General features: G+C 36.7%; 1 protein-coding gene across 1 annotated transcript; it reads left to right on the top strand.

Annotated features, from left to right (window-relative positions):
- The first annotated feature begins 9602 nt into the window (after positions 1-9602).
- LOC128542720 (hydroxycarboxylic acid receptor 2-like) lies at positions 9603-10574 on the top strand. Its single transcript, XM_053512694.1, has one exon. The coding sequence runs from the start codon at positions 9603-9605 to the stop codon at positions 10572-10574; it is 972 nt and encodes a 323-aa protein (XP_053368669.1).
- The last annotated feature ends 15869 nt before the right edge of the window (positions 10575-26443 follow it).

Genomic DNA, 26443 nt, shown 5'->3' with positions numbered 1-26443 from the left:
GACAACCCCCAAAACATCACTGCTCTAGAGGAGATTTGCATGATGGAATTGGCCAAAATTGAGATGAAATTGAGGCCAAATACTTATTTCCCACCATAATTTGCAAAAGATTTACCCACTGTAGCTCTGTAAATTTGCACCTGTCTACCTGCTTACGCTCCAAGTAGTAATCCATTTGTGTTGCCGCCTTCTTCTGCATCTGTATTTATCGACCGCAATGGATCACTCCGAAAAATCTACAACCTTACCACAGCCTGATCATCCTTCCCAAGTCCCACCTGTATACATTGCCTGGGTCCTTGTGCCAACAAAAGGTTTTCAGACCCTTTGCATTTCTCTATATTTTTTCTGTTTTACACTAATCTTAAAATTAAATCAAATCTTTTTACTCACTCATTATTCTACAAAATATTGCATAATGACAAAGTAAAAACAGGTGTTTGTTAATTTATTAGTTTTTTGGCATGGTTCCCTCTGTCTTTAAGCTCTTCCTCATTCCTAACATGGTAATACTTCCTGTGGTTCACTGGATGTCTATAAGAAATATAAAAAAAAATATTTTGTTTCTATGATAATCTTTTTACCTATTGCACATAAATTTACCATATACAGCATGTTTACACAGTCCACTGAGTTTTTTATAATAGGACATATTGCCACTCATTAGGGAGACAAAGATGGTGGCTGCATCTCAAATACCGCATGTTTTCTATGCAAGATCACGTAAAGGGTCCCTGCCATGACGTTAGTCTTTGACTGTGTTTGCATATAATTTGTTGTGCTAGTAGAAAAATATTTTAATATGATTTTTTTAATATGAGTTTGCAAATGAGAACACAGACTACATCATGTTTATTGAAGCATGTGGCAGTTATATGACTTTATAGCCCAAAGGAAGAGGAAGTCATTATAGTCTGTCCTCTTTTCTCAAACTGAGCAAATATCTTCTCACAGTCCATTCAGTGTGTGGGCTAAAAAAAAGAAAAACTATCCCACTATCCAGAGACAAATCTAACTTAAGCTAACATGATTGACTCCATGTATTGCCAAGAAGGAGAGATGGTTAAGAAACTGCCAAAGAGAGAAAAGTCTGAAAAGAAATAATGAAAAAAAATGTGTTATACAGGTGCTACTAGCAGGCAAGCAGGCACCTGTGTCACATTTGTGTGTCAGGTCATGTTAAATTATTCACCCACCAACATTCAGCTTACTTGCTCATCATGATATGCTGTTGTTGTGATGTTATTGTTAGCTAGTAGCCTGAAAATTATAAGGATTGCTGCCTGGAGCTAGTACACTGCCTCTAGGGAAGCATCTGATCCTCTCACATCTTCACACGCAGCAGCTGTAGCTATTTGCTAACCCATAATCTACCTAACATTATGTGGTGTGGTTTTGTTTACGCTATATTGTGGTATTTTTGCGAAGGGTTTTGTAGACAGAAAGACCTAAATATACATGCTAGCAAATATACATGCTAGCAAAATGGGAATGTTTAGATTGATGCATAATTTTAAATGCTATACATAATTTTTGCTAGTTTTTATTTCATTGTGTTATGACCTGTGTTTCAGTGTTTGCATGTTGTTCATATACAAATATTGTATATAAATATTGGCCAACTAGCCCAGTTGTTTGGCCCATTTCCTTGGCAAATGTGCGTCCACAAATTTGGGGGCAAAACATCCAAAGGAACAATGAAGGATGCAGGGTATTTGTTTGGGCATGGATTGAAATACCAATGTGTTTTCTCTAGTATTACCCTTCCTTTAACGGGGTGTTTCACGGAGAAGATGTTTCACGGAGACGATCATGGGCATCACTTTTTCAGTTATCAAGGGTTTAAAGCAGGCATGTTGACTTTCACCACTGTGCATGAAAAAGAACTAATGAGCCTTCATGAGGATTTCAGTTTTCCACATCTTTAAATCAGGAGCTATGGCCAATAAAGCATGAAACCCTGAAACATTTAAGTTGCACTAATCATTTGTAGAAATACACATTACACACATGATTAAAATATCTGAATATTTTGTGGAAATATTTTAAAAGACCAAAAAGCTGTCGGTTTAAAAAGATAATTTGTGTGCAATTGAACCTATCTATTGTAGCCACGGTAAAAAAAAAAAAAAAAAAAAAAGTTGCAACCGACAGCCACAAGAGGGCGCCAAACCTCAGAGAAAAGGCAGTGGAAGAAAAACTAAATAGGCCCCAAAGGGAACTGTATACGGCACGCTAGGCTATATGAGAAAGGAAGCTAATTAAAATTCATAAGTAAATGCCCACTTATCTAAAGAAATATCGTTTATTAATAATTTTAGAAGTTTAATGCAAAACCTATATAGGAAGATCACAGTAACAGGTAAATGTCCATATGTGTAGCATTTGAGGAGTTTGTCCCAGAAACAAAGGGTTAATTTACCGCATATATTAAAGCTGGAAGAACTAGTTAAGTGCTTAAAGACTAATTATGTGTGTGCAAGGTTTGCTTGTTTAAAGCATAAAGAGAACTGTTAAGCACTTGCTGATTTTTAAAGAAAAAGAAGTATGTGATATGAAAGAGGATGACTTAAAGTCATATAAAGAGCATGCTTACAACGGAATGAATGAGTATCATAAGCCAAAAGGCAGTTCCAGAGAAAGTTTAAAGAGTCTTTGACTGGGACCTATAATAAGCCTAGCTTGGGAGCTGGACCAGATAGGAACTCGAAACACTTAAAGCTAAAGTGTGGAGTAAGCACGGTGTCAGTGATTCTAGGGTGTGGAGCAAGCAAGACAGCCTTAAAGCCAGGCAAAATGAGGGGGTCATGCAGGGAGAACTGCCATCAATCCAAATCCATTTGTCCCTGTGCACAGTGAAGGGTTTGGAGTATTTTGAAGACCTTATTGGCTCCTGTGTTCCATGACAACTACTTCCCTTCTTTCACAGTGAATTAAGAGGATTATGATAGCGCTAAAGCCCTAGGTGAATTTTTTGTGATATCAATTAATTTAGCATGATAATTCAATTTAATTACATTTTATTTGTATAGCAATTGAAATTGTCGCAAAGCAGCTTTATACAATCAAAAGAATTATTTAAGTTTGTATAAAATGTGAATGTGTATAAATCAAAATGTTAAGACCATCCCTGATAAGCAAGCCGAGGATGACGGCAACAGGAAAAACTCCCTGAGATGGTAATAGGAAGAAACCTTGAGAGGAACCAGACTCAACAGGAAACCCATCCCCATTTAGGTGAAATGGTTATCAGGGATTAATCTGCATCACACTGTATGAGACTGGAAGTTCAGTATAACAGGAGATGTGTTTAAGTTAAAATCCAATTCGTTATTGGAGGCTCAGGTAGACTGTAGGAAACTCCAGTTTCTCCAGTATCGAGCAACTGAAGTCACAAGTCCTCAGAGAACAGCTGTCTGCATCAGCCGAGGACAGGAGCATCTTTGTGGAAAACCGTCCCCAGTCACCACACGCATCCCGTGCAGACCACACGGAGCATCTATGCGACAAGATCTATAACCAGAAGCAGGACACCAGGACTAGTCAGACAGGTCCAGGGGGCAGAGGGGTCTGGATCACTGGCAGCTCAGGAATGACATGAGGTGAATCCCAATTCTACCCCTTACCCCTACACTTAGCCCTACCCCTCCGTTTGGCGCGTTCACGTGAAGGGGTAGGGGTGTCTCATTTCTCCTTTGGTTGGAGGGGTAGGGCTAAGGGGAAGGGCCAGATAGCCCTCGAAACGAAGATTTTTCGGGACCACACTTCAAACGAAGGGCTAACGAAATTTTCAAGATGGCCGCTCACTCGAGCAAGCAGACCCGTAAATTTAACGATTTTTTGCCATTAATAAGGATTTTTATGACAAGTTTTTATTATATGTATATTAATTTTAGTCTTGTGTTTGTGTTTATGGTGATGTTTTGTAAAAAAACGTTTGCAAAAAAACCGCTAAAGTTTGCTAGCGGATAGCGCCGATTGCGCAATATTACAAAAATATATTTTTATGTCATATACACTTTACTACATGCTACAAACAAATATGAAGGTTCAGTAGCACGGCAGTTTGCCGAGCTTTTGATAACGCATTGTTTGTTTTGCTTACGGCCATACTGTATGTGTACATGTAAATGAACGGATACGTATGATGACGTATAACAGTGTTGTAGTGGTGTCCCATTTCTTAGGGGAAATATTTTAACCCTTCCCCTTTCCACTTCGTTTTAAGGGACAAGGGGAAGGGGCGAGGGGTAGGGGAAGGGGTAGGGGAAGGGGTAAGGGGTAGAATTGGGATTGGGCTGTACTGTATAGCTCGACAGAGAGACAGGTAGAAGGAAAGAGAGAGAGAAGAGAGAGAGAGGAGGAAAGAGCAAAAGAGAAGGAGATGGTGAAAATCAAACAATGTATAATGTGAATGTATATTTAGTGCAGAGTGCAAGCAGGGACTCCGGCAGGACTAACTATGACAGCATAACTAAAAGGGAGATAAGAATTGTTATTTTAAAAAATGCAAAATTGATCCATTTTCTCTAGTGGACTTTTAGAACCCATCACATGTACTTAAATTATGGCACTGTAGAAGCCATTATTAAATGGGACTAATAAAGTTATTGAAATGTAATTGCAATAAAAAGAGGTGGAAAAGGGTGGAACAAGGACGTGGGTTTCCTTTTGGTTCTTAAGTTTCCTCTCATTTCCTAAACATGACTGTGGGCATATTCGTGACTCTAAATTGTTCTTCTGTAGTACTGTATATACTGTGTATGTACTGTATGTATGTACTGAATTTACTGTATGTACACAGTATGTGTGTGCATGTTACATTGTTACATTATGTTAGACAGAATTTCCACCTCTTACCCGATGTTTCCAGGCTTTGGATCCACCACAATCCCCACCAGTACAATGTGGTTAATAAATATTACTAAATAAATAAGGATAGAAAATTTAAGAGGGTAGTTTTGAAGATTTTGGATGGGTGGATTTAAGATTTTGCTAACCCATATTTGACTCTTAGTGACAGCTTGCAGTAAAAAGCACCTCTATTATTTAAGATTCTCGGAAGACATTAAAATTAAGTAAGTAGACCATAGCGGTAAGGAAGGTACTCACCACAATAAATTATGAATAATTCAAATAAAAACCTGGAAGATCTTAGGCTTGAGTTGTCACTTATAAGCAGTGGGGTTATTCATTTATTAATATGCAAAGATGCCCAGATGTTATTCCACTGGATAAGACATGAGTGTCAAATTGCAGAGTTATGCACCTACCTCTATCATCAACAAATAAAATGATCAACCATGTGTATTATTATATATGTATTTACCAGGCTAAGTAGAGGTAAACTTTGTTTTATAATGTTGTGTGGCAGAATTGTAGCAGATAATATAGACCTACACACCTCAGAATTCATTTTGCTGCCTTTGTCAGCAGTCATATGAAAAAAAAAGAAAAGAAATTGGTTTCACTTGTAGCTGAATGCCATAAAATGCCTGCCCATGCCATAAAGTGAGGTGGTTGACCAAGTTTTGAACTTGATTTGTCCAAAGAACCTAGAGTGACCCACAGTTCAGTTAATTTTATTAAATCTCAACTGCCTTTGCTCATTTCGTAGAAATGCTCTATAAGAAAATAAGAATGTACTGTACTCATGAGTTAAACATTTGATAAAATGTTACACATAAATTTTACACAATTAACAATGTGTGCTATGCTGGGAAGTGTGATACACAAAGAAATGTTTGGAATATTTTTCAGAACCAATCACTAACTTAAACCTATCCTTACGTTGGTCCCAGGCTTGTTTTAAAAACTCCTTGGTCTTTGTTATGCTGTTTCTCCTTTAGGTATGTTCTCTAAGCTTGACATCTCTGAGCTAACTTGTTGACGATAAGTTTCAGGCAGATGTTTAAATACAGTCAACATAAGTGCCATGGCAAAATCAGTGGTTTTTTTGAACTGTTTGGTTTCTGGGGAAGATTGATTGTAGAACGTTTGTCTTTAATAGATAAAATCCCAAGAAAATAATGCATAATGTTTAATTAGTTTAATTTGTATGTAAAAACATACACTGTTTTTTTATGATATTGAAACAGGGACAAAAATATACATACAACCAGAAGTTCTCACAACTTCTTATTAGAGACTTCTATCCCTTTTATAGGAAATTTTTACACACGTGTGTGTTGTTTATTGTGTCATATGAAGACCCATATAAAGGTCTAAAAATAAGGTGGACTTTGCATAATGTCTGCTGCATAATGTCTGCTGCTACAATATTTCTTTGCAGCTCCTTTGGAATCTCCAGGTTCTGCTGGGGAAATAATGGAGGCAGACCTCTGAGCAGCTGTTTACTTGTATAACTAACACTGTGGTTGAAAAAATGAATAATTTATCTCAAAAACAGTAGAATTATATAAAATGTAATTGTAAGTGGCATCTGATTAGCACCTCACTGGCAGAGGAGAGCGGCGGGGTTGGCTGGGTCTGGGGCATGGGAGGAATAAAGCACATTGATTTTAAATAAAAGAATTACTAAAGATGTGAATAAATGTATGTATGTATGTATGTCTCTTTTTATTTTATGAAAAGTCTCTTTTTATTTTATTATTTTTTATTATTTGTTACATTTAAATGATTCAGATCATCAAACAAACTTTAATATTACACAAAGGTAACCCGAGTAATTAAAAAAGGGCAAAAAAAAAAACTGTCCATACCTACCTGGCCATATGTGAAAAAGTAATTGCACTCTAAACCTAATAACCCTTGGTGGCAACAACTGCAATCAAGCATTTGCAATAACTGGCTATGAGTTCTTCACATCGCTGTGGAGGAGTTTCGCCCAACTCTTCTGTGCAATTTTTTTTTTTTAATCAGCCACATTGGTGGGTTTAACCGTTAAAAGTCATTCAGATTTGCCATGCCAAAACCTTACCTTTTTTTTGAGGCATTGAGAGGTGGACTTGCTGGTGTGATTCGGATCATTGCCTCACTGCATAACCCAAGTGCACTTACGAATTATGGACAGAGTCATGGTTCCATCAATTATGGCAAGTCGTCCAGGTCCTGAAGCTGCGAAGCAGTCCCAGACCATCACACTATTACCACTATATTTGACTATTTGATGTATGATGTTCTTTTTATGAAACGGCAAATGTAATGTAAATGTTTTTTTTGTAGGGCAAATGTGAGATGAGCCTTTGTGTTTTTTTTTGGTCAGCAGTGGCTTTCACCTTGGTACTCCCCAAGTGCATGTCATTTTCGCTTAGTCTTTCTTATTCTTGAATTATGAACATTGACCTACAGTAGCACTTTTAACTAGTGATGCACAGAAATGAAAATTCTGGGCCGAAACCGAAATTTAGGATACACTTGGCCAACAACCGAAAAAGAAACCGAAAATGGCTTCTTTTCCACGCAAACAATAGAAAGCGGTCTTGGTTTAAGCGCCAGTAGTCAGGATTGTTGCTTCTGGCAATGTGTAGTTTATCTAGATAAGTCTCAGCTGTGCTTGTTCGAACCCCGCTGTAATCAAAATGACAGATTGTCCCTAATGAGTAAGCCGAGGGGTACAAGGAAAAACTGGTATGTTTTGATTCTGTCTTCCCCACTCTCAGGGATCACTCAAGTTTGTTGACAGTGAAATAACTAGTTGCTTTATATGCCCGAGAGCTTTCATGTCATAGCTAGTCCTGCCGGAGTCCCTGTTAGCATGCTACACTAAATATACATTCACCTTATATACTATGTGACTGTGACCATACCTATCTGTTCTCTCTCTTTCTCTTCTTCTACCTCCCCCTGTTTCTCTCTGTCGAGCAGAACACATGCCACTCCTGAGCTTCCAGTCCAGACCCCCTTTGCCCTCTGGACCTTTATGACTAATCCTGATGCCCTGCTTCTGGTTGGCGATTTCATCACATATAGGCCTGTGTGGTCTGCATAGGGTGCGTGTGGTGACTGGGGACGGTTCCACTTTCCACTTCACATCTATGAGGATGGTCATGGCCTTGCAGACAGCTGTTTTAGAGGACTTGTAACTGCAGTCGCTCAATAGTTCAGCACTGGAATTTTCTACAATCTGTTATTTAAAGTGCCTCCAATAGCAAATTTAATTCCATATTAACTTAAAAACCTGTTATACTGAACTTCCAGCTGCCTAATACACAGTATGACTGCAAAACAGTTCCTGCTATTCGTTTTCACCTAAATGAGGATGGGTTCCCTGTTGAGTCTGGCCCTTCTCAAGCTTTCCTATTGCCATCTTAGGGAGTTCTCCATAATACTCTCCATTTGCTCCTTTACCTAAGGCAAATCTATTTACAAAAATGCTTGGCTAAATAAATCGATTTTTGGCCTAGACTTAAACAAAGACTGTTAATTTAGTTAATTTAAATTAATTATTGAAAGGCTATTTCATAACTTTGGGGCTTTGTAAGAAAAAGCTCTGACCCCTGCTGTCGGTTTCATAATATGTGGTACTGACAAGCAGCCTGCATCTTTGCTTGCTGTAGTGGATCGTAAGACACTAGCAGTTCGCTCAGGTACTACATTTAATGCTTTATAGGTCAAAAGTAGTTTTAAATCTTTTTATTTAAAATGGGGCCAGGGGTATCTCAGTGGTTAAGGCATTGGATTACGGTTCGGAAGATCCCAGGTTCAAACCCCACAACGACCAAGTTGCCACTGTTGGGCCCTTGAGCAAAAAAAGCCTAAACTGCTTAGATGTGTAATGAGATAAAAATGTAGGTCGCTCTGGATAAGAGCGTCTGCCAAATGCCTAAATGTAAATTAATATGAAATTTCACTTGGAGCCAATGCAGTGTAGATAGGATAGGGGTGATGTGCTCATGGCTTTGGTTCTAGCGAGGACTCTTGCTGCTGCATTCTGGGGCAAATATTTTTTATAGCAATGTATGTATGAATGAATAAATTAATGAATATACAGGATGATCTACGGTATATCTATCATTTATTGCCTTTCCACGAAATTAACTTTTTGGCTGTTAAGGGAATTTGGTTTCATGCAAAAGTATAATTAATTTACCATATGCTATGGTAAGTTGGAACTTGACAATTTACAAAATCACATGCAAATATTTTAAATGTTGTTAAAGTTAGTCAAGTATTTACTGTTTATACTTACTCTTTGTTTTACCAATGGTATTTTATCCCAAGGGGGCAGGGGTAGCTTTGTGGTTAAGGTGCTGGACTGCTGACCAGGTGGTTCCTGGTTTAAACAGTGACACCACTGGGCTGCCACTGTTGGACCCTTAAGCAAGGTCCTTTACCTGACCCCATAAGTTATTGCCACATAAATGACTGATACATCTTCAGGGTGGGGTTTATCCATCGCTTAATGTGCCAGACAGCATGTAGACGGACCCTTTTACCTTTTTACCACTTTACCCCAAGGAAGAGTGTTGCCATGCCACAGTGCATTGTGTCTTTTCATAATCATTTTTACATTATAATATGGGTGGTGGGTGGTCAGTAGTTTGACGTTTTATTCACCTAGTTATTTGCCTATGGCTGTAGAATAAAAAAGCAGTGTGGAGTAAAGAGTTCCTAAGTCCCTTTGTATCAGCACTGCCAACATGTCCAACTCCTCAGCTTGTTGTGCTTTTCAGTCCCCCATCTTAATCCAATTTATACCCCCTGTACTTATTTTGCAGTTCACTTTTGGCCTCACATTGAACATTCTGGCCCTCAGCATGTTCATTTTTCATGTGGAGAGCTGGAAGCCGAACTCTATCTACCTAGCTAACCTGGCTATGGCCGACTTAGTGGAGGTTATCTGCCTGTTCTTCAGAGCCGACTACTACATCAGGGGCCAGAACTGGATATTCGGTGATGTCCCCTGCCGCATGATGCTCTTCCTCGTATCGGCCAACAGGGCTGCTGGCATCTTCTTCCTCACTGCTGTGGCTGTGGACCGCTACCTGAAGATCGTGCACCCACTACATCGTCTAAATAGGATGAACCTGAGTTACTCAGTGTGGGTCTCTGCAGGTCTATGGGCTATGGTCATAGTTTTCACCGGTCAGTTGCTGGGCTCGCCGCACTTTTTTAGTTTCGGCAACCACACCCAGTGTGAGAGCTTCAACATATGCTTGAACGTCAGTCCACTTTCCATCTGGCAAAATGCCTTCTATGTGATCCAGTTCTGTGTGCCAGGTAGCATCATCATTTTCTGCACAGTCTGCATTACATGGCAGCTGAAAATGAAAACAATGGACTCCACGGGAAAAATCAAGAAAGCCGTCCAGTTCATTGTCATTGTTGCCATGGTTTTTCTTATCTGCTTCTTCCCAAGCACTGCCATACGGGTCGCTATTTGGATCCTGCAGATCTGGTACAATGAATGTTCACACTTCAGTGGGGCAAATCTGGCGTTTTTTATTACAGTCTGTTTCACCTATTTGAATTGTGTGCTAAACCCTCTGGTTTACTACTTTTCTACTCCAGCATTCAGTGGTGTCATGCAAAAATGTTTTAGGAGGCTTATGGGGAAAAAAGAAGAGGAAGCCCATGGGAACAGCACTCGGGTTACAACAGAAAGCGAATAAAGATAGATTTAAGCATAATATGTGAAAAGTTCTGTTATCCTCTAGATGCAATATCTTATAGTGAAAATTGAAGTTATTATGATACGTATGTACCAGCTTTACATTGCTTTTCCAGGATTTTTGCCTAAATAAAAAAAAAAAACAGTAAACAAGAGCTCAAGAATTTTTGGTGGGGCAGAACAAATGGTAGATTTAAAACTCTATAAAAGATTATATTAATACTATAAGGAAACATCTGAGTTTATAATTATCTGATACCTACATTTATATTGACTTGCAAACTGTGACTGTATGCCAATGTGCAGTCACAGTTTGTGCCAAAGCTTCAATGTAATAGTTTACATATCTGGTCATTTTACGTAAATCTTATTTACGAACAAAATATTGTTACTGCAACATGAACTCGTAAATACTGTGGTGATTTTTCCTTTTAGGCAAAGTGTTCATTTCAGAATAAGAAGCCATGAGATGACCTACCACCACTTGCGGAAATGTGGATAATTTTTTACCTATAAATGACAAATATATAAAATTTTATTAACTATGTCTGAGCTTGTAATTGAAAAAATTATTGACCTTAATACTTTTAAAATAACATACCCAATATTTTAAATTCACTACATTATTTGGAATTAAATACATTTTTATTTATTTGTAATTATGGGAAACCTGTTAAAATTTACATTAAAAAATAAGTATTACATAATTTATTGTGGGTACTTGGTATAATATTGCACTTTTATTATGGAAGATATAAAAATTAATGTTGGCAAATTTATGCAAAGTGTGTAAAAATCATGTGATCACCTCCTTACAAACTGCTATATGTGGACTCTAATCATCTGACTAAGTACACCCTTTGATCATGTTTGTGAAGATTTTGTCATATATATTGTCTCAACTAAATAACTATTTTAATTATCATTTAAAGCATTTAACCATTAAAATGATTATACATTTATTTTGATTCTTAAATAAGCTATATAAATCTTTATATCAAAGGATTTGAATGTTCAAAATTTTCAATATTTCATATTTAAAATTCAGTAATATTTTTTTTGTTTTTGTTTAAATGTAAACAATGTTGTAATGTGGACTGTGTTAACTGCTTTATACAAAAGGTCACATTTTCCCCATGTCTACTCTCTTCTACTAAAGCAAATGTGTTAGACAACACTTTTTGGATTTGATCTAAAAATGGATCATACGGTTTTTCACAAACTTGTGGAGTCCATGCCAGACCAAATGCAACCTGTCCCTTAAGAAAAAGTGTAACAAATCACAAACTACAAACCTCTGAAACTGATGAACAGTAAATGTTTCAAAGCTTCTACTTTTCACTAAAATTGTTGTTGAAATAATTTGTAAATAAAATCATCAACAAATAAAATTATTAGCCACATGTATTCATTTATTTAACAGGAACAGTAGAAGGGAAACCTTTTTATAGAATGTCTTGACCGGAGCTGAGCAGACATTGTAATCTTACACACTTCAGAATTCATCCTGCTGCATTTGCCAGCAGTCACATCATCACAAAGACAAAGGAACCAGTCAAATTGACGTACAGACCAATGCCTTAAGAAGAAGTGGTTGACCTCTGTAGGCATTTTTATTTCTGATGGTAGAGCTTTTTATAGCTACTGTTTATACCTTTAACAATCTTCTTTTGAAAATCTTCCAATATACTACTTGCTCAATTTTAACAAACACCAGCTCTAGGTATTAACTAGAAAATGTAAAACTGAATATTATTACTGGAATAGTTCATTTTTTAATTTTTTTTAAAGTATCTCTATTTGCATGCATTTATAAGTAGGGCTGAGAGTTCTGCCATACAGAAAGACAGCCAGACATGTACAAACTTATATAATAATATCACTGACTACATTAAGGCTGATCAGCTTTTTTTTTTAGTGTTAGTCTTTTAACTATTTCTCAAAACTCCTTCTAAAAGTGTAGCATGTAGTATAGGACAGGTGTACAAGTCCATTCCCAGAATTATCACCCCATTATGAAAAATCGCCAGGTATTCTGCACACAACCATTAAACTTGTATCGGGTGGCTGAAATACTGGAAAATACTGATATGGTTTTATCCTGTATTCAAACTCACTCATTGTTAAGATGGCAGATGAGGAACCTTTCGCTGCACAATAGATTGCATTTCCAAAGCAGACCACAAGATAGCAGACATTACCACAACATACATATTTTTTAAAACATATTTGACAGACATAACGGCAGCATGTGGAAGATCACGCTGACACACAAGGAAACTTGACATTACAGTATACTTTTATTAATGTTCTGGGAGGTGCAGAGGAGTGAGAAGCTAAATGAAAATACTTTCCACAGCTGCAGTGGGGACATATTCAGCTTTTTAATGACCGATGAACTGTGCATTCTGATTATAATAATAAAAAGTGTTATTTAAAAAATCTGAGGTCTGCCTGTTTTTCTGACAGGTAACTTTATGCTCAAGGGTGGGTTTCCCAAAGAATTTATTTATTTGTGCAGAGTTTTTGCTGTTGAGTTGAGCCCATGACATTCAATGTGAAAGTTGTTCAGCTCAATGAGCTCTAAATATACTGGGTTTTGCATGCATATGTCCAAGTGTGTATAAGCTATGCTGCAAAATCTCATGTAAGGGCCATGCCTGGGGCCCAGACTCTCAGCCATCCTAATGGCAGCAGATTCCAACCTGTCTGCCAATTTTCATGAGTTTCTGAGCATGTTAAGGCCCCAAAAACCACGAATGTTGGGGGGAAAAATCCTTAGCAGACCAACAAGACACTATGACGACATGATGCTGATGTCATAGTACGTATGTCCTAATAATAACAAGAAGGCCATCCCACATTAGGATGACATAGAGATGATGTCATAGTGCTTGGGCCCTACAAACTAAATTATCTAAGAGCTCTATTCACAATCCTCATGATTTTGAGCTGTCTAAAAAAGAACAACATTTGGGTACATAGAGATCATTGTATATTATAAAACATAAGGAAAAAATACACTGAGAATTTTTAATTTGTCACCATTTTTAACCATTAACAACCAGCCCCTGTCAGGGTAGAAATAAATGAGAGGGTTGTGGCAGGAAGGACATTCAGTGTAAAAATCTGTGCCAAGTTGTGTGGGTACTGGAGGGTCCGTTGTGGCGACCACTTGACAGGAGCAGCCGAAAGATTTGATACCAGAATGATCACTTTGCCATGGTGGGAAAACATACTGACTTACAAAGCATTAACATTACAGACTCTTCCATAAATGTCAAATAATTGTTTCCATTACAATATTAACAATAATATGTTTTTCACTAATAAAAAAAGTGTACACCTGTCAAAGTCCAAAGACTTATTATTTTAGGTGAATTAGTGTTTTCAAATTGCCCGAAGTGTGTGATCAAGTGTGTGTGTGTGTGTGTGTGTGTGTGTGTACAAGTTTGTGCCCTGCGATGAAATGGCACTCCATCTTGGGTGAACCCTACCTTGTGACCTTTTGGGCTCTAAGTGGTAAAGAAATGACTGAGTGAATTAATATTTTGTTTAATATATTAAGCTGAGTTCATTTAGAAACTTATCCTTTACAGAATGACAGGAATAACCTCTGGAGGGAGCTCTTTGACCATAAATCCATGTGTTTCTGTTTTGTGTCTGTCACAGACTTCATTTAACAGTTTTCATCTAAACCAGTTGAGTTGTCTGATTAGTTTTTCTATGTATAGTCATTTATTTGAGTTAGTCTGCATCTTGCACATGTTTAAGTTGCTGTTTAAGTCACTCAGGTCAGTGAGTAAGATGTTTGACTGCTGACTGGAAGTTCCCAGGTTCAAACCACTGATGAACCAAGCATGAAGTCAAAGAAATTGTCTGTAGACCTCAGAGACAGGATTGTCTCGAGGCACAAATCTGGGGAAAGTTACAGAATTTTTTTTGCTGCCTTAAAGGTCCCAATAAGCACAGTGGCCTCCATCATTATCACTTGTGCTAGATGGGCGCGTCACTGCCAAGGACTATCGAACTATTCCAGAGGACCATGTGCACCCAATGGTTCAAAATTTTATCCTGAAGGCATCGGGATGATAATACACCAATACACATACTGTAGCAAGACTGGTGACAAAGTGGTTTGATGAACATGAAAGTCAAGTTGAACATCTCTTATGGCTTGCACAGTCACCAAATCTAAATATTATTAATCCACTTTGGAGTGTTTTGGAGGAGCGACTCAGAAAACGTTATTCTCCACCAGCATCATGTAGTGGCCAATATTCTGCAAGAAGAATGGCTTAAAATCCCTCTGGCCACAGTGCACGACTTGTATCTGTCATTTCCAAGACGAAATTGATGCTGAATTGGCCGCAAAAGGAGGCCCTACACCGTACTAATGAATTATTGTGGTCTAAAACCAAGCGTTTCAGTTTTATTGTCCAGCCCCAGTGTATATATATATATGAAGCTTATAGGGCAATAAACCCTATAATACAAACAAACAAACTAGCAAATAAAAAATACTTTGTCTTTCTGTGGTGCTCTTCCCCTACAGGTTATTACATCAGGGTTGCCAGATGTCTGTGACCAAATGGTGTTTAAGTGCTTGGTCTGAAAATGAAAGAAAATGTTGCCTTTATAAATGTTGCCTTTATTAAGTTATTCTTTAATGTATGCTCAAAACTTTATATGATGGAATTTAATAAAAACTGCCAATAGCCAATAAAATCTCCCAAATTTGGGTAATATGATATTTATTGAATCATATTATTATGTGTATTAACTCAAAAAATGTCATTAGTCAACAGAAAGAGACACAGGACCATGGCTATATTTTTACTTAATTAAAATGTATTAGGCCCTTGCTTTCAAAGGTCCCGAAAAGCAACTAAAATGGATGACTGAATGATGGAACCATTTATTGTTTAAAAAAAAAAAAAAAAAAGCAAACAATTATATATATATTAATAAATTATATAAATAAATTAATGATGCATCAATCAATTTGACTGCAACAGTGACTGATTATTCTCAGATATATCTGGTTCTGTGCCAGTCAAATTTACACACATGGGCTCCCAGGAGATTATGACTCTAAACCCAGGCTCAGTCTAGGGAACAGACTGGTCATGCTTTGATGGAGAAGGGATTACTTAGTAAAATGAAAAATCTATGAAACTGTCTCTACTTTCTGATCCTATAACTAGTAGATTAGCTGCTTTCATCCAAAATGTATGTACAGTAGCTGGACAAGACTGGTAGTAAAAGCCTTGCTGATTCATGTTTGGAAAGGTGGAGTGCATTACTGTTTTTAAATCACACATTTATCTGCTGTGCTACCATATTCTTTCCAAATTCTCCTTTTGGTCTGCTGAAATACTTGCTTTATTCTATGACTATTTAGTGGGTGCTGGTGGTTTAACAGTAGGCTTTTTACCTGCTGTACAGAAGGACCAGTTTTGACTCCCAGTTACTGGATGTAGGGCATCCTTAGTTTGCCCCAAGGTGAGACAGAATTTAAGGTTTGCGTCCAGCATAAAAGCTGCAAACCATATCCCACTGTTTAAATTTGCATAATGGAACATAATTGGCTCTCACGTTCTATGATGTAATGATGTTCAGTGTATACAGTAGCAGTGATTCTGAGGATACACAGCTAAATGAACCATATGCAAATTAAGGATAGGTCTCACCAGTCACCACCCAATATGATATGACCACAATACCTAGGTGCCGATTAGATTTTAATTGCGATTCTATAAGTATCACGATTTTTTCAAAAATTTATCTTCAATTTTCAGTTCAATTCAATTCAATTCAATTTTATAGTGCTTTTAACAATGGTCATTGTCTCAAAGCAGCTTCACAAAAATGAAAGAATTTCAACATTTATATGATACAAACTAACTTTAAATGCGTTTAACATGAGTTTAACATTAACTGTTACGCCCCGGTCTAGGTCGGGCCGTAACAGGAGTGAAAAGAAAAAAAAAGGGGGTGAGACCAAGAGTGCGTTTGCTTAGTGTTTATTTTACAACAAGGTGAAATAAGCAAATTCCCAAAATGTGGCTGTAAGCTTTAGAAGCCGACAAGGCCAAAACAATAAACAAAATTCCCTCTACCTAGTACGAAAGTGAAACAACTAACCTTCACCAAAAACAAAGAAACGGAAATACAAAGTTCTTCCCTTACTCCCTAACTAACCACAAACCAAGAAAAAAACAAGGGGCAAACAAAATGGCATCGGCTCCTTACTAAGCCACTCAATAAAGAATTAAGTACAAATATATACAAAAGTATTTACAAACTAAACAAACAAAACAAAGAGGGCAAACACAAAAGCGTAGTCAAAAACAAGCAAAAGGGTCATACACGGAATAGGCGAACTAAAACCAAGCAACTATCAAAAGGGGAAAGTCTAAGAGTAGTCAAAACGTAGCAAAGGGGTCATACACAGAATAACATTCAGAATAAAGTATTGAATAAACAGTAAGCAAAAACAAGGTCTGAAGCATGGTGGTCTGAAGGCCTTAAGTAGGCCTCTGGGTTGCCTGTAGGACCAATCATCTGGGAGGAGGCGGGACCAACAAAAGACAGGCCAATAGACTTCTGGCAATGGCAGAAGTGGGCGGCATCTGCAAAAACAAGGAAGAGACCCCAATTCCACCACCAGCAGAGACAAAGCAAGCATAACCAAACACACAAAAACAAATCCAATATCGTAGATTTTAATTGCGATTCTATAAGTATCACGATTTTTTCAAAAATTTATCTTCAATTTTCAGTTCAATTCAATTCAATTTTATAGTGCTTTTAACAATGGTCATTGTCTCAAAGCAGCTTCACAAAAATGAAAGAATTTCAACATTTATATGATACAAACTAACTTTAAATGCGTTTAACATGAGTTTAACATTAACATAAATTTAAATAAGTTTAGCTAATTACTCACTCATGGTTGTGAAAATGTGTAAATATTTTAGTGTACCACCAGTGTACCAGTGGATTCTAAAAAAAAAATAAAAAACAGCAACATTTTACCTTCTCAAATACCTCCAAAGTCTCAAAACTCACCTTGAAAGAGTGTGTGTCGGTTTATCAGCTGCAAGTATGGGGTTGCATGCAGCTTCTTATGCAGGCATGTGGGGCTTTGACTAATTTCAGCACAAGGAGACTGGTGTAAGACTGTATAATGAGTGGGTTTGAGACTAATTCACTCACAGAGTTTGGAGAAAAAGGCAGATTGGAGGTGTGCACTTTTTGATAATGTAATGCCATAAAAATGCCTTTTTGTTGTGGCACTCGGAAGCTCCTGCGCTCAGTACAGATTCAGTTATATCTGAGGCTGATCGGCTGATCACTGGTCATGGCCAGTCAAACTGAAAACCACCTTTTTTGGGTCACTGGCCTATCGACTAATTCATCTCCTTTAAAAAAAAACAAAAAACAACCCAGATTCTCCTGCCTGCGCCACCACTCGCTGCTTTCTCATATGGTTTCTCAAAGAAAAAATCTTCTTTTTTCCTCCATAAGAAGCTGGTGAGGGAACAGCTGCTATAACAAAAGGCTCAACAGGAACAAAGAGTTGTCCTCCCGCCTTAACATGTCATTACTATTAGTGGACATTAATTCAAAAATTAGAAATTCCTAGTGTATTTTTTCCTTATATTTTATAATGTACCTCAAAAGTTGTCATTTTTTGGACAGCTCAAAATCATGAGGATTGTGAATGAAACTCTTAAATAATTTACTTTTTAGGGCCCAAACACTATGACATCAGCTCTATGTTAATAAGCTGTGTGCTGGCATAGATTAATATACAGTAAATTTCTATGTTGAAAAACAAGTAGGAAATTAACAAAATTATACAACAACAAGTTAACAGCCACCCAATGGTACATTGTCCTGGTCACAACCTGTGTTTACAAAAGCAGAATCTTTTCCAGTGAGACACTAGGTGTTTTTACTTGAATCATAAAATTCCACTTATAATGAGAATAATAGCAAAATCAGAATACAAATGCATCATATAAGAACATCAATAATTAACACACATCAACACCTGTTCCTGATCCACCTCATGCGCTAAGTCTTCTGGGATAGGCTCCAGTGGCTCATACAGATGGGCACATCCTCTTTACATGTAGTAAAGCATCTAACCAGTCATAGATTAAAGTAAATTGTTTTATAAAAAGTAAAATTGTTTAATAATTTTACAACAATTTAGGGGCAATTTATTGGAAAAGACAGGAAGCCTATCCTAACCTCAAAGTTGGAGAAGAAACTTCTACAAATTATTTATACTTCATGATGTAAGTTGGCTGTTTAACTAAATGGATAGGATAAACCACGACCGCCTCAAATATTGTTGGTCAGCCTCTGTGAAAATTGGGCTACTGTGTGAAACTGTTGAAGTTGAAGGGGTAATAATGCCCTCATTGCATACACTCCACACGTAGGATGCGATGTAAGGGGGAAAGAAGATCTCTGGAGTGGAATGGGGGGCCTGAGATTCATCAATAAATGTCGTAAAGTTCCGTGATGCTGCTTCCAAGCTGAAACATGTTTACACCAGAGAATTTCCTAACTTTTATACAGATTCAGACAAATTGAATTAAAGAATACACCCTTAGGACCCTAAACCACAAACACACACACACGCAAACAAAAAACACGTTTTACGCTGAGTTTAACAAAGCAGAGAGGCACATACATACATAACATAATATGTGCATTCACACCTCTCACCGTTTTTTGTCTTGTAAATGTGTTCTTTGCAGGTTGCGAGGGGGGTACACACATATACACATACCATTTTAAAGAATAAAAAAAATAAAAGCAAGTTCACAAGCAAATCTCGATATTTCTCTAATGTGTCTTTAAGAAGAGAATCCATCCATTCTGTGGTGTTTGTGTCTAGGTGTGCCAGGTGTGTATCTCGGAACTGCTACTGTAACCTTAGTTCCTACAAACAATATACTTTGGATTATTTTAAGTTTACTGCATTGATTTGTTATTTATTACAGGTATTGCATATCATGGTATTCATTTATTTATGTGTTTTAATTTAGAAATTTATATTATTTTATTATTATTTACAGTGCATTATTAGCTATTATTTTGTCTATATCTCTGCATGTGTAATATTTAATTTATTGATTATGTTACTTATGATAAGAGGAACTAACAAGTTACCTGTCCTGGGTTCCCAGGGGGACAGGTGAGAGAGTGACACGGTGAGAAGCACATGAGAGAAGTTCATATACTGTTGTGCTGTTTGGCTTAATAAACTAAGTCCGCTTTTTACCCACAGCCAGATAGAGACTGGAGAATAGTCAGTCAAATCAAGAAAGGAGGGTTACACTACTAATACAATTTTTACTGTATTTATTAGTCTCCATATTTTTTTAGTATGCCTTTTTCTCACATCATGTTTTCACAATGCCTATCCTGTCATTTCTTTTACTGTATTTCTTAATTTTGTAACATTCTTACAAGGTTTATCTCCTTAAATAAAAGAAATGGTTTTATTCTTGTTCTTTTGACTTAGCTAAGTAAAACTCCTCTCGCTGTGACATACCAGTAACTATCCAAATAAATCACATGCATAATTTGTTAAATAGACAATTTACAGTTTTACAGTATTGGCTGGGGGAAAAATAATGAATAAAAAAAGGTCTTATAATCATATGAGTTTTAATGGTGGGGGCAGCATTTTTATATATAATATTGTTAGTCACAATATTTGCTCCACCTATTCTTTCATACGTTTAATTTTTTTTTTTTTTTAAACTGAATCCAATCTCTGTTTACTTTAAAACTGTCTGTAACGTCACATGGTGATTTATGGATTAATGCGTTCTTAAGAACAAACGCCATCTAATGGTGACACCCTGCAAATAAATAAATGGGGACTTAATGGGCGTGTTTACTGTGACACACCCAAATATGTCTAAATATAGACACACCTTCCTGGGAATAGGAGAAGGAGTATGGAGGCGGATCGGTCTCATAAATAATTCACAAAAGACATGATGTTCACGTGCGTAACCCAATTCACATGCGTAAAACCCAATTCACGTGCACAAAAAAATATTCACAAAAAAACACATTCACGTGCATAAAAAAACATATACATATTCATAATATACAATTCACATATGTGTAAAATTTTTTTAATGTTTAAAATTTACGAGTGCATCATGGGCCGTGCATGTGAAAATCGATTTACGTGTGTGAACATCGCTGTATTTGTGTGTGTGTGTCTTTGAGACTTTGCTGGCACGTTGGAGCGTCATTCGTGCTCTTTAGCCAGTCAGATGCGACCTTACTATTCATCCAATCACAACCCTGCAGGAGCGTTCGAGTAGCTCAGCTTTGCACACCTTTTGTGCAGAGTTAATTACAACGAAAATCATGTTTTACCGACTCAAACCAAGAACAGGATGCACGTCTTAGTTATTACTATATTTCATAATGTTTAATTTATGAGCTTCGCCGAAAATAACACAGTTAACCACTTTATAATCTTTATAAACACTTCACCCTCATTACATTTTTGTCAATCAAGACAGTCACAGTTATTCATTTGGAGAATAGATGTTTCTGTGGGTCACAGGGTTTTCTGTTATATCTGAATGCCACCAGATTTGCTTTTTTCATTAACAGCTCAAATGTGTATAACATAATGGATTAAAGCTGCATGATTGCAAATTTGCTTTGGTGCGTCACTGAGCCAGAGAGCAGTTGTCATTTATAGGTTTTATTAAACAGTTTCACAAACTCTTCAGTCACCATTTTTTCTTAAAATATGATTTCCTTACAATAATTCAAATTATCAGAGGTACTGGGATAAAATTTTTTATTTCTAAGTTAAACACTAATGTCTATACAAACCAAAATAAAGTTTTTGAAAATTTTAAACATTTAAAAAGTAACTTTAGCTTTAAACAAAGGTCGTATCAATTGTACAGTATCAGCAGCTAACTACTAACTCTTGTTTTTCTTGTTGTTACAGAATTCCCTAATTCCATATGTGGTATTTTATAGTTTTGAAATCCCTAGTATTGGTGTAGAATGTAGAAAATAAATCACTAGACAAAAACAAAGAAATTTGCCAGCTGCTATGTAATGCTGCTGATACAATTGATACAACCTTTATTTATGCGCACAAACAAACACCTATCTGTACTGTGCAAAAGTCTTGGGCCACCCCTCATTTCTTCATTTTCATTTCTTCATTTTTTCTTCTTCCAAAGAATTCTTTCATTCTTAATGTTGTCTTGAGAAATAGCTCTTCAGGCCTCTTGAAGGACTTATGCAGATAATACTGAGTGGTCGGAAGAAATAAGAGAGGAAATAAGGCTGCTGCCGAAATTGTTTATGTTGTTCTTACAGACACAACCAATTTTTAAATTGTATCTTTAGGCACTTTTCAGCCTGTCACGGCAAAATATTTGTTTACATTTTATTCAATTTACTCACTCACTCATTCAAATACCACTGTTGTACAACGTCACTGGAGGCCTGGCATCTATCCTAGGGGACTCAGAACCCAGGGTACACCTGCATTGTCCATCACAGGGCACACACACGCACTTACTTACACACTTCTGACAATTTGGAAATACTAAGTACAGCGGAACCTTGGATTGAGAGTAACACAGTTAACAGGCGTTCTGCAAGACGAGCAAAAAATGTTATACATTTTGTCTTGGTAAACAAGTGAATCTTGATTTACGAGTATCAAATATCATTTGGTATTTGGAGTATCATGTGGCATACGTGCGCTTCTTGTTTTGACACAGAGAGTAACATGATCACAACTGTTATTGTGACTGTTATTGACTAATCAACGTTTTTTCTCTAAAGCATCTTTTATTTGGCGAGATAAAGCGAGATACTTTTATTTGTATTATTATTTTCATATGAATATTTTTCGTGGATTGCGGGTTGTGGAATGAATATTCTAAGTTTCCATTATTTCCTATGGGGGAAATTCGCTTTGATATACAAGTGTTTTTCACGCTTCTGGAACGAATTGTGCTTATGCTTGCTTAATCTGCAAGTTTTTGGACTATGGGAGGAGTCCAAATAGTGTAACCACTAAGGCATTATTAAGTGTGTAGTGAGTGCATATTATATATATAATAAAAAAACTAATTGCCTAAGGTGCTCTGTAGGTGTACGCAGGTTAATGGTGCTTTGTGGTGTACTGGCATCCCAGCCAGGGTGTATTCCTACCTCCTGCCCAGTGTTAACAGGATGGTGATGTGTGGTGTCCTGGCTTACCATCAGGGGAATATGCTTACCACAGATAGAACAAGTTAGTTAACACATGAAGTTTGCGCTTTTCAAGCTGGATCAGCATTAAAATAATGTGTCGTAGCGATTAGTCAATTAGTGTGTCAAAGCGAAAGGTACATTTTTAACATTTAAGTAAGCTCCTCAGAAGACATCAGACATTAATTCCAACCACACCATTTACTTTGTTGATTAGGTAAGTAGACCATAGCATTAGGAAGGGGCTAACCATAATGAATTTAAATGAAAAATTTTGGCTTGTGTTGTTCCTAGTAGGCACTGGAGCCAATACATTATGAATAAACAAATTTGTGGTCCTCGAGTGGACACAAGAGTCACAACAGCAGTCACGGACAAGCATACCATTGCAAAGGAATCCCATTAAAGAGTTGCCTTACCTCAGTTAACATACCTAATTTAACTAAACATCAGATAAATATTAAGTTCTTCATTGCCTAATTCCGTTGGATTTAAGTCAGGTTATAACACTAATGCTGTATTTATACTCTTATCATTGATGGCTATCCAGTACGTTAGAATGTTCTATTCAGTTTAAGAACCTTAGTGTTACCTTGGACAATACTCTCCTTTAGTGCTTATATAAATAATATGTCCTGCACAGTTCTTTTCCATCTGCGCAATAATCCCAAGCTACCTCTTCTCTCTCTCTTACTGTGCAGAGATTTTGGTCAATGCATTTGTGATGTCTCGAATTGGCTATTGTAATTCCTTCTTGTCTGGCATCTCAAAGAAATCGAATACAAATTGGACAGAATTCATTAATCAATCTAAATGATCAGATCTGCAATCAGTTAAAAATATTGCAAACACATTGTCAACATGATCTGTTACCATTAAAGGCTCTTCATAATCTTGCCCTAATGTATTTATCAAATTTAAGTCAGATTTACACCCTTGCTCACTCCCTGATTTCCTGTTTAGGTGGTCTGCTTTCAGTTCAGGACATAACACAAAAAGTGCTAGAGCATTCTTCAATATTGCACTAATTTAAGTTGCTACCTTCCGGCTTTCATCAATGTTACCTAGTCTCAGAGTTCAAGTTAGTTATTTACTTACCTCCTGGCCTATTTGCATCAATAGTTCATATTGTATTGACTGCTAGAAGTTGTTTTTTGTTTCTCTGACTTTGCAAGTTGTCATACATTTTTATGGTTTTAAATGGTTTATGTATTGATTTTTGTTTTTTATGATCTTTGTAGATTTTTTATTTTATTCTTGGCTTATATATTAACCTTCATTGTTGGTTTAAAGTGTCCTTGGGTGGATTTAAATTATTATTACAGGCAGCATGGTGGCATATTCCCCGTGATTGGTGGGTGGCCACCAAGTACTCTGGTATCCTCCCACATTACAAAGACATGCAGATTAGGTTAATTTGAGTTCCCAACCCAAAGTGTTTGTACTGTGAGGTGTGTGTGAGTGCTCTGCAATGGATTAGCACCCTGTCCAGTGTATACCCAGCCTTTTACCATAAGGCTCCTGGGATATAATTCTTTTTTGCTAGTGTTATCAAACATACTGTAAAAACTAAAACATGATGGTTTTACTTTTATACATTTTCTACAACAATCTAACAATTGTTCATTACCTGTAAATCCTCTTTTGCAAAATATTTCGTAACGTATTTGCACAAAACTATTTTTATCTTTGCTGCTACTTACAAGGAATGTTTATTGTTTCTTCTCCCACTACCTTAACTCATTACCTCATTACCACGAAGTATTAAAATGTGTCATGTTGTCGGGTCGTCACTTTGATGCTCTTGTTTGCACTGTCAATCTGTCTTGTCTCAGCTAGTCAGCTCTTAGTTATGTTTGTTTATTTATGTTGCACTGTATGTAGCACTTTGGTGCTGGAGGAAATTTGTTTCGTTTCACTGCGTACTTAACTGTATATGGTTAAAATGACAATAAAAGCCTACTTGAGCATTTCACAACAAAACCATATTAAAAAAATGTGTATAAATGCCTACCATTCCAGTCCATTCCTTACATGATGTTTTCCTCTTTATTCCCTCTACCCAGGAAAATCTGTACCAGAATTTCATCAGCACTATCTATCTATCTATCTATCTATCTATCTATCTATCTATCTATCTATCTATCTACAGTACTGTGCAAAAATCTTAGGCACCATATTATATCCTGTGCCAATTTTGTTATACATGTTTATCATGTAAAAAACTTAAAAATTAAAAAAACATTACAGGAAAATATATGCATGGCTGTAAAGAAAAAATATATAGTACAAGGCAGACCAGTTTTCAGATGAAAACAAAAAACCTAATGTTTGAGTATTGCATAAAAATAGAAAGAAGCAAGTGTGACAAAGTTACCAGAAGAACTCATATTCTCCAGCATGCTCATTAAAAACTAACAACTATTTTACTTATAGTACTGTCCAAAAGTCTTGGTACATAGAAAAATATAGCATAAGCAAAAATCGTTTGGAAAACATTTCTGCATAAAAGAAACTTCTATAAATAGCAATAAAATAAACAGTCAATATTTGGAGTGAAAACTCATTGCTAGTTATATGCAGTAGCATTAGAATTTTTTATTATTTGAACAAAGGGGCCCAAACCTCTTTCAGCATGATAATCCCTTATGCATAACCTGAGGTTCCTAAAGACATGGTGTGCCAAGGTTGGTGGAAAAAAACTTCACAGCAGCCTGACCTCAACCACAGTGAAGAACTTTGGGTGGAATAGGAATGCAGACTCGTGGCTGTATTAACACAAATCCCCACAACCACATGGCAAAATGTATTGGAAAGCCATTCCAGAAGAATGAAAATGGCTGACCATACCGCCTTCTCTGTAACTTGTCCATCCACCACGCAGGTGAGTTATTTCTATTTAGGGAGATCTGAATGGCTGTGAAATTTTTTTATATGTTGTGAAACGGATTTGGGAAAAGAAAATCTTACATTTCATTTTTTTTTCTTTTTGTAAAATACTTTTATTGACTAATCAACATATACAAAATCGTCCAAAACACAAACAAAAACACACATACACAAATGCCACACCCTCCGGCTCAGACGGATATTTAGCATATATAGCAATTAATAAACATAGTTGCAACTCCAAATATGCCAGGCATGATACTGAAAAAACCCTGTCCAGAAACCCTGTAAATTTGGGCACGAAAAGAACATGTGACTTAAATGACAGAGAGAGGACTGTCACATTTGTCCTCAGCATCAGCATAGATTTCAGGCAGCATTGTTTTGGGCTCAGAACAGGGATACTATGCTTTAGCTAGAAAAAGGACATACTATATGTCAAACATTTAACCAAATATCCCAGTTTATCTCTCTTTGATGAATGTTAATTAATGCCTTATGTATTTGGTGTAAACTGGATTTTGTGATAGTCAGAGGTTATGACCACAGCTGGTGGGAACTGAATTTGGATATAGTACTCACAAACTGAAACACCTGTCCATGTGCTAACTGCTTTGGCATAAACAGGTGTTGAAGTGGAGTGAAGTTAGAGGTTTGGTCATTTTTCTAGATGCTCAGTATTTTCTATGTAAGGAACAA

This window comes from Clarias gariepinus, chromosome 15 (genome assembly GCF_024256425.1).
Source record: "Clarias gariepinus isolate MV-2021 ecotype Netherlands chromosome 15, CGAR_prim_01v2, whole genome shotgun sequence".
NCBI lineage: Eukaryota > Metazoa > Chordata > Actinopteri > Siluriformes > Clariidae > Clarias > Clarias gariepinus.
Note: the sequence above shows the minus strand (reverse complement) of the source record. Positions and strands in the feature narration are given on the sequence as shown.